The sequence below is a fragment of the Empidonax traillii genome, unplaced genomic scaffold (assembly GCF_003031625.1).
Source record: "Empidonax traillii isolate 1590-97213 ecotype Southwest subspecies unplaced genomic scaffold, ASM303162v1 scaffold242:size1152717, whole genome shotgun sequence".
Taxonomy (NCBI): Eukaryota; Metazoa; Chordata; class Aves; order Passeriformes; family Tyrannidae; genus Empidonax; species Empidonax traillii.
The window spans coordinates 471,253-483,454 of NW_020955435.1; the positions used below are offsets into that span (position 1 = coordinate 471,253).

Below are 12,202 nucleotides of genomic sequence, written 5' to 3' on the forward strand. Positions count from 1 at the left end.
TTTGGTTTTTTTTCTTCTCCCTGCCTAAACTGTGAATTCCATATCAGGTACTAACAAACATGGCTCATCTCAAAAGAATTCATAATTAACTGAAAGAATTCATAATGAACTCCCACTGCAATTTGTTTGGGTCTTTCTTTGCATAACATGGTGGGGATTTGAAATGCTCTGAAGCATACAGTGTCTGTGTGACTGCTGCTGAGCCTACCAAAAGCTAACCTGCTGTAACTGCACGGTGTGTGTGTTTGTATTTGAGAGTTCTCTGACAGACATGTTTTTCTTTTTCTCTTTCTCTTCCTTGTCTTCTTTCTGCATTGGCAGAGCATCTTGGATTTGAATTAAAGGGTATGGAACAACCATTCATTTATTAATCAGAAGCCATTAAGAGCTTCCCACATTATATTTATGGCTTTAATGGGATGATTAAAAAATCAGCTGTTCTGTTCACTTCCCTGGCACCAAGAGACATGTTTGGATTGGGAAAAAAAAAAAAAAAAGGCAAAACAAAACAAAAAAAAAACCAAACCAAATCACAAATTCAAAATGTAAACCTATAAAAAAAGCAGGTGTATTTATTTTTAGCAGCACTTTTTTCTTTGTTCCAAGCAGCAGCCTGGTGTGTGTGGCGTGACTGGGATGTTACAATTGCCATACATCTCCATTCAACACGCTTTTGTGTATTTAACTGAAAAGCAGGAGTTTGTGTCCATCCAAAAGGTTGCCAGCAGGGGAAGGCGCTCCAGGAACGGGAAGGCGAATTTTAGGAAGATCAGGGCTTTTACAGAAATTGCCATTCCACACGCACTAACCTCCACTGGATCCTACCAAGGGTCAGGATGGGCTTTGCCTTTTCTCCTCCCAAAGTTTAGTGGCTCATTTTTGGTTCTTGACAGGGAGGAGATTGTTCCAAAAAAGATGACATGAGGTGAGTTAGTCTAGAAAACTAAATCCCAGGGAAGTCATTAGTTCCTCATGAGAGAGGAGGGTGTGATGCTGAGCACCGAGGTGGCAAGCTTGGAAAAACACTGCAGTAACTTAAATGATTTAAAAATATCCCCTTTGGGCATTTACTCACTCCTGCCCAGCTGCTCATAACCATATTATTTTCCTTCCATTCTCCTCAGTCTTTTTTTTTAGAAATAAATCAAGTTATCTTTTGAGTAAGCACTTGGGAAATCAAATCTTTGAGGTGAGGTTTCCCTGGAGCGTACAAGCCAAGAGCAGGGAGGGCTGGTCAGATGAGAGTAGAGAGACTTGGCAACCTGGTCTAGTGGAAGGTGCTCCAGGGGGCTGGAATGAGATGAGCTTTAAGGTCCCTTCCATCTTAAACCATTCTATGATTTATCATTTAACTTAAAATTATTGATCCAACAGTGTCAGCCAGAGCAGATCTTCATATGAAGATGCTTCCATTCCATTTGCTGGAGACATGGGGACACCAGTCTTTCACTTCAGGATCCTAAATTGCCCTCTCAGGCCCCTGAGGTGGAGGAACATGCACTAGCTGAGGCTGGAGACGCTGATCTCCTCTAGTTTTTGCATGCCTGATCCCCCAGAACTGGTGACAGTTCCTACCCACGGCAGAAAACATGTGAATTTTACGGTCAGGTGTCTCAGAGAAAGCGGTGCTGCTAATGCTAATACACTGAAATAAACGTTAAAATCGAGGATTTTTGACATCCCTTTTTTTGTTGACCTCTTGTCCTTTTCCTCACCCATTCTCGATGCCATCACAGAACCGCACACATCCTGTTCCCAGTCTGCAGTCGTCTCTTCTCTGTCATTCGTCTGTCACTGTCATGCCTTGCTGTGACACCATGGCTGGACTGTGATTCTGTCGGCATTGTGTGGCACCACATGGTTTGTTCATAGCGTTTGCTGCTGTAGAGTGACGATGCTGCTGATGAAGACGTGGTGTTTGTAGAGCATAGAGACACAAATGGACAAGTCCTGCTCCAGGATCTTACCTGCTCAAATACAGAAACTGTAGCGCGCACTCTCGTATTTCCTTTCTGCCGCTGTCGAGATGGTTTTGGGCAACGTGAAGGTGCTGTTATAGAGCATCAGCTTTAATGAGATGTTGGGAACCAAACTGAATTACTATCGGCAGGTCATTCAATTTTTAGTTTGCAGCGGTGATGCACAGCCTCGCACTTCACTGCTTCACACAGCAGAGCTGTCAGCTCTAGACAGAGAGGCTAAATCTGCATTTCTGACGAACTGAAACATTCCCTGTGCAATTCAGGTGAAGGTTCAGCACAGTCAGACATGTCAGAGAAAAGGTCCTGTATTTGACATGATCACCAGAACAACGACTGGGATTTGAGCCTCGGGTGAAGAATTTTGTCATGTAATAGGCAAAAATCCAAAAACAAACCCAGAAAAACACCCCACCAACAAAACCACAAGAAACCGTAGTTTTAATGACTTTGCTCTTTATTTCTCCTCCATGATTCAAAGGTAATGATTTATGCTTAAGAAAAAAACTCTTTGTAGCAAAAAATATTACTGGTGAAGAATCTTTGAAAGAATTGGCTTGATTCTACCAGTACAGCTCTCTCCTTCAGACTGGAATTTCAAGGATTTTGTATGAATTGGGAAAACCTGGTTACAGGTGGCACTGGGCAAGAATTTTGCTACTGCCCAGTAAAAACTACTTTAACAAAAAAAAAAAAGAGGCTGGACAGGAGGTCTGTTTTGGCATGAACTCATCCATCAAGCCAGTTCTTTCAAAGATTCTTCACCAGTTATATTTTTTGCTACAAAAATATTCACTTATCTGGGAGGTTTCATTGCTTCCCCCTCAATTTTTTTTGTTAAAATCTAGACCTAGACCTTTATTTCTCTTCTGGTTTTGTATTTGAGTGTTTGGTAGCACTGAGGGTTTCATAAAACCCATGCAAGGTGTTTTGAGGGGCGTGGTGAAGCACAGCAGCCATGGCATGACTCTTACTCACTAATCTACATGAAATAAAGATTTCAATGAATATTCAAGAAGGCACAAACCCCAGTAACTTGAACATTAACACACAGTGTGGGGGCATGAGGACATCAGTCATAGATGCTGAACTGAGACACCCATGGCAGCTGTGCACTGAATCCTTCTCCAGTCATCCAACTGGAGAACCAAATTGCTGGATGCCACCGAGAAGAGCATCTGCTCTGGTGTAGCCACGGAGGAAGAGGTGTCCTTGCCATGGGATTACTGGCTAGGTGTAGCTCAGTTACACTCCAAGTGATATCCAAGCATTTCCTGGGAGCTTTGATTGATGGGAATGAATTACCTCACTTCCAGCATGGTCTGGTTTTTGACACAAGTGACTTTTCTGGTTTGAAAGGTGGCCCACGACACACGGTGACATTTGACAGAAGCAGCAGCAAGCTGCTTGTGTTTTGTGTGTGCCTCTGAGCTACCTGGAGCAATGGAATGAATCGCTTCCTAGGGTTCCATTAAAATTCCATCACTGGTGACTGTATTTCAATTACTCCACTCCCTTTTCTTTGTTGAACGCGCTGTCACTTTTCCATCCTCATGCTGCTTTTTGACTGTTCTAGGATGTCCCTTTCAGTGCCTACATGCTTTGGGGCCTGTTGCTCAGTGGTTGTAGGACACCACCGAGCTCCAGGGCATGCAGCAGCTGCAAGGCAAAGGCATTCTGAGCCCGTCAGAGCAGAGCCTGTGATCAGGGCATCACAGGGCAAGTGTGCTCGTGGTGAGTGGGGGGTACTCGAGGGCTTCCTTGGTAGGTGACTAAGGCACCACAAAGGGTTGAAGGGAGAGGAGAGTCATGGGGAATTTTGAGATTAGTCACTGCGGGAGAAGAAGGGAAAGTGAGAAGTGTGAGTGCAGAAGGGGTGAGCTACCAAGTGAGAGAAGGCCAAGGTGCAGGGAGACAAAAGGAGTGAAGGTCTTGTGAGGGTTGAGTGAGGTTGGGCCAGCTGGGCTCAGGTTTGGGGCAGCTCTTAGATGGACAGGGGATTGGTAGGAGGTGTGCCCGAGCCTCGTCCTCTGTCTTACCCACACGCAGTGCTGGTTCCTGTGCAGCCAGAGGCACCCCTGGTGCTGGAGCCCGTTTGTAACTGGATCCTTTCTCTCCATTTGCAGAAGCAGAAGAGCTCTACCAGAAGAGAGTTTTAACCATCACGGGAATCTGTGTGGCCTTGCTTGTGGTGGGCATCGTCTGTGTGGTAGCTTACTGTAAAACCAAGTGAGTATGGGTGGCTGACAGACAAGAGCTGGCCAGAGGTTAGTGAGTGGTAGTGTCCATGCTTCACACTCTCCTGCTCTTCACCCAAATGCTATTTTAAGGAGATGCTCTGCTGTGTTGTTCCCAGGAAGGTCTCGTGCACGAGGCCAGTGAAGCCATTTCCCAGGCTGTGCCTGAGCAGAATGTTTTCCTGGGACCATCTGCTTATCCCCTGAAACAGCATCATTTTGCCCAGCCAGGTGATGCTGTGTCACTGGGAAAAGCTGGCCCCAAGCCAGCAGCTCACCTGACGACTGCAGAAGCACACTGGACTGTTGTGCAGGAGTTGTGGGCTCAGCTGTGGACGTTCCAGGGACTTTTGGAGCAATCTCAATTTAACAAGGGGCTTGGAAACCTCTTTTATGGCCAACCTTTCCTGCTTGGACAGCACCTTTCTCCCTACTTAGCCTGCACCTCATCTCAATTGAGGTGTCCCTGGGTCATGGTGTCCTGCCAGGGGCACGGGCAGGCTTTGCTCTTCATGTAGGACAGGTCAAGTGACTTTCCACCAAGATCAAGACAGGACTTGTTCTCCCTTTTCCTTCTCCCCACCTTTCTCTTCCCCTCCCAGCACCACAGTGTCCCTGGCTCAGCTGCATTGGGCTGGACCTTGTCTTGAAAAAGGGACCCTGGACCCAGCTTCCCGAATTGTCCATGACAACAAAAGTCCACCTTTTGTTTGGAAAAGCAGCAGAATGTGTTTAGTGCTGAATGCCTTGTTCCTTCTTGTTTGCAACTTTCCACAAACACCATGGGAACATCCATGTGTCCAAGACTTGCCTTCTCTGCTGTCTCTGGGGGCACAGAGCCCCATGAGAGAAGTCTTCCTAATAGATTTTTCTTTCTTTTTTTTTTTTTTTTCTTTTCTGTTTTGAAGGAAACAAAGGAAACAAATGCATAACCACTTACGGCAGAACATGTGCCCTGCCCATCAGAACCGGAGCCTTGCGAACGGGCCGAGCCATCCACGTTTGGATCCCGAGGAAATCCAGATGGCCGATGTAAGACCCTTTGTCTCCATCTCCCTGCAGGCTGTTTTCCACCAGGGATTTGGCGTGGGTGTGTGTGCTTACACACCTTTGTGCAAGCCCGTGAGGAGCAAAACACTAACAAACTTGAGCGGAGAGATGAGATTCCGCATAAAAACATTTCCAAAACCAACATCTGAAGGGAAATGTTATCTTACTTTTAAGTACAGGATGAGATTGGGGCACTTGGGACAGGCTTGTTTTGGTGAATCAAGTGTGACCCTGATTTCCACTAAGAGAGTTGTTCCCAAAGTTTCCTGTTTATGAAGCTATCCCGTCAAGTCCCACTTTGTGGGATGACAGATGGGATCAGCGGGGCAGTGACCGGAGCTGCAGTGTGACCACGTTGTGCTGAAGCACGCCATGGTCATCTGGTCAGCACTCCATCAGCCCACGTGCCCATGTCAGGAGTTGTGGCCTGGGCAAGGTGGGATGTCCTGATGGGGTGCCAGTGTCAGACTGATGAGAATGATTTAAGTCTTTAGGACTGGATCCAGAAGGGCAGCTCAGCCACTCTTGTGACTTTGGTCAAACTCCATAAACTCAAGGGGTTTAAGTACCTTGCTGGACCAAGGCCTTGGAAGGGGTCAGAAAAAGGGAAGGGGGAGGCAGAGCCAAACAAGAAGTGCTGAAGAAAACGAGTCCACTGAATCACCTAAGAGCTCTGCTGGGTCACCCTTTGGTGGTAAAATTTGGCTGGGATGAATCCCAGCCATGAAGGAAGGGGGAAAGGGAATTTCTGAGACCCACAGTCCCCTAGTCCCGAAATACTGCCTCCTGCAGAGAGCTTAGTGTCCCTGTGAGAAGCAGTGCTGGTTGATAGATGAAGGAATATCTCAGCATAAATATTTGGATCACACCTGGTGTTTCTGTAGGTCTCGAATCTCTGACAGATTTCACGTCCTTCTCTTTTTGCTGGTGTAACCTCCTGTGGGCAGACATGTCTCTGCTCAGCAGCTACACATGGTACCACTTTCCTTTGGAGGACCCCTTGTCTCTCCACACCCTTCTGCAGTCCCAATGCCATGGCCCTTTTCCAGTGTTCAAACTGAAGGGGCTAAGAAGAGCCTTCACCCTCCTTGTCTTTTCCCGTAGGTTGTGGAGCTTGTGGGTTCGCCCAGTCCTCACCTGATTCAACCAGAAGTATTCAAGCCAGCTATATTTCTCTGTGGCAGCGTTCACAAACTGATGGCTGTTCTGTGTGATTCTTCATGTTTTACAGTATATTTCTAAGAATGTTTCTGCCACCGAGCACGTGATCCGAAGGGAAACAGAGACCACCTTTTCGGGAAGTCACTCCTGCTCCCCATCTCATCACTGCTCCACAGCCACTCCAACATCCAGCCAGAGGTGATGTGTACCATTTTCCCCTGACCTTTCTCCTACTGTTTGCCTTAGGATGCTGTGAGATTCAAAAGGTTTTCCTTTCACCTCGCTTTCTGTTTTCATTTGATGTTTGGCTCTGTGCTGGCATGTGGGCCATGTCCACACTGCAGGTCTTTGCAGGCACAGCTAGATAGTGAGAGGTGTGGAAAAGTGGGATCCTTGACTTGCAGGGAGGTACCAGCAGGAACCTGCAGCACTGACATCGCTGGAAAACAGGAGGAAATCAAGTTGTGTTTCCATGCTTTTCAGAGACTCAAATGGGAGGGTTCACATAGGAAAGGCTTTGCAGATTGTGTTTGCAGCACACTGGACATCTGAAATAATTCATTAAGCACACACAGGCTATCTGCTTCATATTTAGAATGTATTTGCTGTGTGGAAGACAAAGCACACAAAATATCACAAAACGTTTTGGTCAGTTCCTCAGGGTCAGAATCTGCCTTGGAACTCACAGGTTTTCACCAAAAAAACCCAACTCCCATGCAATTTATCACAGTTCAGAAAGTTCTGTTAGAATCTCAGCCTCTGAGGTGGTGGCACCTCTCTCACCGGAGGTTTTTCTGAGGCTTCCAGGAAAACTGGGTCTAGCAGGAAAGTGCCAGTATTTCTTGTGACACGGGATGAGACGTATTTTTTGTTTTCATTTCAAAATAACTGTGGGGGGAAGAGCTTGGAAGCTGAAGTTCTCAGGGTTTTCGAGAGCATTTGAATTGCAAATGGACTCCTCTATTTTTATGATGTTCAGAGAAGTCTTTCAAATGCTCCAAAGAAAGTGCTGTGCTGTTTTGAGTTTGGATGCTCCACTTCTTCCTCTTACTCAGCTCTTGCGCTTCTTCCAGTAAGTGAGGGTGTTTTCCGTGGAGATTCCTTGCCTTTGATACGTGACTGTCTCATGTACTTCATTAGCCTGATGGGTTTGTCTCCATTCATCCAGGAATCCTAGAATTCTTTCAGCTAAAGCTCATAGGTGGCTCCCAGCATGTTTCCTCAGGGTTCAGGCATTCCTGAGGGTTGAACAAGTACTCAAGATCAACTTCAGATATTGAACTTGGGTTTTCAGGTGAATCCCTTCCAGATTCCTTTGGCTAGACCTCCAGCAAGTAGAGAGGGAGCCAAGAATGACTTGATGGGCTGGAAATGACTGATTCTTCCAGGGAAATCCCACCCCTCGTGAGCTAGACGGTGTGTTTTCCAGGTTTTTTGAATTTGTACTCTGCAGCCCAGCCCTGGATAGGTGTGTGCAAGCTTGAACCAGGTGCACAGAGGCTCCTGTGCCTGCAGAGCTGCACTTTGCTGGCCTTCTGTGCTCGCTCCAAAGTCCTGGGCCATCCCTGGGCAGCTCCTGAAGAGCAAAGGTGTGCCTGGAAGGCAGCATTAGCACATGGCAGCTGTGGGGAGGAACCTACCTTGCGTAGCCTCTGGCCCTGGCTACCTGCCACCTAATTTTCCTGAGTCAAGTGCAGCAAGCAGGTGCTTCTTGAAGTCATGCCAGAGGCAAACTACTGGCATAATCAGGCTCCATTTTACTCCATCAGTGCCTCTAATGAGGACACTGTTTGAAGTTATAAATGAGCATGTGCCTGGAGCCATCAATAATTAACAAGTTCTTGGGAAGTCTTAATGAGGCCCGCTCTCCTCTGCGAGCCCCCACCCAAAATCCTCCATCAACACAGCTCCATCTGGTGCAGTGTAGGAGTTCAGGGCTGTTGTGTTTCTGCCATGGAGGGGTCAGTGTGGTGGCCGTGGTGTGGGTGGGACCCCAGTGGGCAGGCGGCCCCATGTGACCCCAGTGAGTCCTTGTGGGATGTCCTGTTTCCCCCAGACTAGAACAGGTGAGGCTCTGAGTGCTCAGCAAGGTCTAGCCAGCACACCATAGTTTTTGTCTAGCACCTCAAAAGTGTTTTGCTGCCAAAATCTTTTCTAAACCAGTGGCAACTGAACATCCAGATCTCTCTTTGGTACACTTTGTTCTGCTAATTTTGAGTGGCTTCTCCTGGCTCCTCTCTGGTAGTGATTCCAAAGGGGCTGTCACTTGGCAAGGCAGGTGGCACATTTGAAGAAACTTGGCTGACTTGCCTTGGCATGGCCAGTGTGTTGCTCCACACCCAGAATGGTTTGCAAGCACAAATCTGGATTGCATTGGCCTCCCTCCAGAGGCTGTCCCGTCCCGGCCATCTATTCAGTGGTGGGATAAATATCTTCTATGCACTGGTTTGCTTTCTTTGTCCTCTAATGGTATCTCCAAGAGGTAGCAGAGAAAGGCAGATCAAAGGTAGGGTTGGGAAGCTGGGACATATCCTAGTGAGAGAGAGAAAGGGGACGCCAGTGCAGAGGTGCAGAGCCGAGTGTGAGCGGTGCCTGCGCGTGGCTCTTTGGAGAAGAGCTCAGTGGGGGTTCCCTGCTCACTGTCCACTCCATCCACAGACATGAAAGCCACACCTGGAGCTTGGAGCGAACGGAGAGCCTGACTTCGGATTCCCAGTCTGGGATAATGCTGTCCTCGGTGGGAACCAGCAAATGCAACAGCCCGGCGTGCGTGGAGGCGCGGGCTCGCCGCGGGGCCACCTTCTGCATCGAGGACTCGCGGAGGCCCACGACGCAGTACCGGGACTCAGTGGATTCCCTGCGGGACTCACCCCACAGCGAGAGGTCAGACCCCACTGCTTGGTGCCTCTGTGCACAGCACAAAAACGTTTGCCTTTCCCAGCCCTAGCGCAGCATTCCCATGGTGGCGCTGGAGAAACTCCAGCTCTGTCCTCCCAGAGGAGGCCACTGTGGTAGGGGCAGCAGCCAGTACTGCATCCTGCTTACCTGGTGGCAACATAGATTTGGAGCACGGGAATGACAGGAGTGTAAAACACCTGGCTGCAGTCAGCAACTGGTAATGAAAAACTGGCTCGAGAGTGCACCCCAGGCAGCTTGGTGGGCTGGCAACTTGGGCAGGGTCTGGCCCTCAGGTACATGGGGAAAAGATTTGTGTTCTCAGCACAGTCCTGAGAGAGAATGCCCTGGTGGGCAGGGTCCTGCACAGCTGTGGGACAGGGCTCCATATGACCTAGCCTTCCAAGGAGCACAGCTGCAGAGCTGAGACACCATCAACAGCCATAACAGTTGTTCTCTTCCCAGTCTGGTTCCTCGTGGTCATCTCCACCCTTGCTCCAGCCCTTTGCAGGTAGCCACTGGTGATGCTGGGTGGCCACATGGGCAGTTACCCTTCAAGGTAGTGGTACTTGTCCATGGGACAGAGGAGAAATGCAGCATCTCCCGCACTCTCATTCCTGTCCTTGGTCCACTCAGGTTGATGCAGCTTGTACAGAGACTTCATACTTCACAAAACACATGGGCAAAAAGGTGCTGCACTAGCCAGAGAGCCCGGGCAGGTGGAACTGGGCAGAGACAACACTAGGACTATTGAGAGGAATGAGATCTGCTCCTTTGAAAGAGGTGATGCCAAAGGAAGGGCTGTTTGGAGAGGAGCTAGACTAGACATGGATGGCCACACTGACACTGTCACTAAAGTAGAAGACAGTGGTAGATGCATTTTTGAGACATAAGATTTTTGCTAAGTCAGAGTAAGCAGTGCCCAGGTTTTCCACATCTGTGGCCTGGGCAGGGGGAGGGAATTTGGTGAAATTGTTTGGAGAGAAGCCTGGCAACTCCAGAGGGAACAGAAGGCAGGCAGATGAGAGGTAGCAAAGCCTCGACTCAGTGATGCAGGGTGGGCATTGCGCTCCAAGTCTCTCTGGAGGGGCCATCTGGGGACGCACAGTGCCCGGTGCCCTAGTGCCCACTAAAAGCAGCAGCTCACCCTCTCTTGGCCCAGCAGTGCAAGCTCTCTCCTCCTGGTTCCCCAGCAGTTGTGGAGCTCCAGCAGCAGGTGCACCGGAGGCCTCACAGGTCCCTGGGCCGGACAGTTGACAAAGCGCGGGCGCAGCTGATGGTTTTTTGGGGGGTTTCTTGGTGCGTCCAAACAGCGCTGTTGTTTTTCCAGGTACGTGTCGGCCCTGACCACCCCAGCACGCCTGTCGCCTGTTGACTTCCACTACCCGATGACCACGCAGGTGCCCACCTTCGAGATCACCTCCCCCAACTCGGCGCACGCCGTGTCCCTGCCGCCGGCGGCTCCCATCAGCTTCCGCGTGGAGGAACAGCAACCCCTCCTGCGGCGCTACCAGCTCCCCTTCCAGGACACGCAGAGGTACGACAGCTACTACCAAAGGAAGACCTACCTAAACGACAGCATGGGGAGCCTTCCCTCCAGCCCCTTCCGCATCACAGAGGACGACGAGTACGAGACGACGCAGGAGTACGTCACAGCGCTAGAGCAGCCAAAGAAAACAGCCAGCAGCAACAGGCGGTGGAAAAAATCCAAACTGAACGGGCACATCCCTCACAGAGCCAGAGCCGTCCGGGACTCCTTCTCCTTGAGCAGCGCCTCTTACAGCGAGTCTGACGAGGAGCTGGTGGCCGAGAGCACCCCGTTCCTAAGCACTCAGAACAATGAGGCGGCGCACACAGAGTCGCCGCCACTGCACCGGCCGGGCAACAGCCGGACTCACTATTCCTGCAGCAGACACAGCGCCCAAGGGGAGAGCGGGCGCGGCAGCCTGGCACACGTGGCGCCCAAACCGGACCCCGACCCTCTCTAGGCACCTCCCAGGCTCGTCGCACCCGCAGACACAACCACACGGAGGAGGCCGAGGAGGGAGGCGAGACGAAACAAAAAAACAAAACAAAACAAAACAAAACAAAACAATGAAACAGGAACAGAAAAAAACAAACAAACAAAACAAAAAAAACACACAAAAAACCACAAAAAAATAAATATTTTTATTTTATATAAAAGAGGGGGAAAATATAACAAATAAAATGTTTTATTTTCATTTTAGCAAAGTTGTCTTATAATAGCTAACAACAATGACTTTTTTATAGGGAATCTCTATTTATATGTAATGTCTTGATTTACAGCTTCCGAGAAAAAAAACAAAAAAAAAAGATTAAAAAAAAAAAAGAAGAAGAAAAGAAAACAAACAATAAAGTAACAAAGAAAAGTGGGCCAATTTTTGACTACTTAAAAATAGAAAACAAAACTATCGTGGTGCCTTTTGCTGTATGCTAGTGCTGGGATTCATGCCGAGGATTCTGTTTCAGTAGCATTTTTAAGATCATAGATTTTTGTTTGGGAGACAACCTGTCACAAGGGCGCTCTTCTGTCGGAAGAAAACAGCCTCGCCACTTTGCCCCCCCCCCCCACGTACCCTGCTATTAATGATCTTATTCTTTAAAGTATTGTTTAAACACACATTAAGGACATGAGTGGGAGCATTTCCATTATCATGTCTGACGGGGATCTGTCTTGCCCTGTAAAATACTTGTATTGTTGCTTAAATCAGGAGAAAAAGAAACCCCAAAAGCACCGTGCTGAAATGCAAGAAATAACGTTTCTTTTGCCACACAGGTAGGAAGACAAAATGAAATTGCACGGCAGCAGCAGCCCTTACAATGTATCTCCCAACCTTTGGCCATCTCACCTGTGGGTCT

At 48.6% G+C, this 12,202-nt stretch overlaps 1 protein-coding gene across 4 annotated transcripts in view; it reads left to right on the plus strand.

Annotated features, from left to right (window-relative positions):
• NRG2 (neuregulin 2) overlaps nt 1–11,688 on the plus strand; it is a 157,144-nt gene extending 145,456 nt beyond the window's left edge. For 2 of the 4 annotated variants that reach the window (XM_027888608.1, XM_027888609.1), the window contains 6 exons: nt 322–345; nt 4,106–4,208; nt 5,125–5,248; nt 6,498–6,625; nt 9,086–9,310; nt 10,653–11,688. In XM_027888608.1, the coding sequence (XP_027744409.1) occupies nt 322–345; nt 4,106–4,208; nt 5,125–5,248; nt 6,498–6,625; nt 9,086–9,310; nt 10,653–11,310 (1,262 nt within the window). In that variant the 3' untranslated portion in view covers nt 11,311–11,688. The remainder of the gene's footprint in view (nt 1–321; nt 346–4,105; nt 4,209–5,124; nt 5,249–6,497; nt 6,626–9,085; nt 9,311–10,652) is intronic. The other 2 variants (XM_027888606.1, XM_027888607.1) reach the window with 1 other exon arrangement.
• Nucleotides 11,689–12,202: the final 514 nt, after the last annotated feature.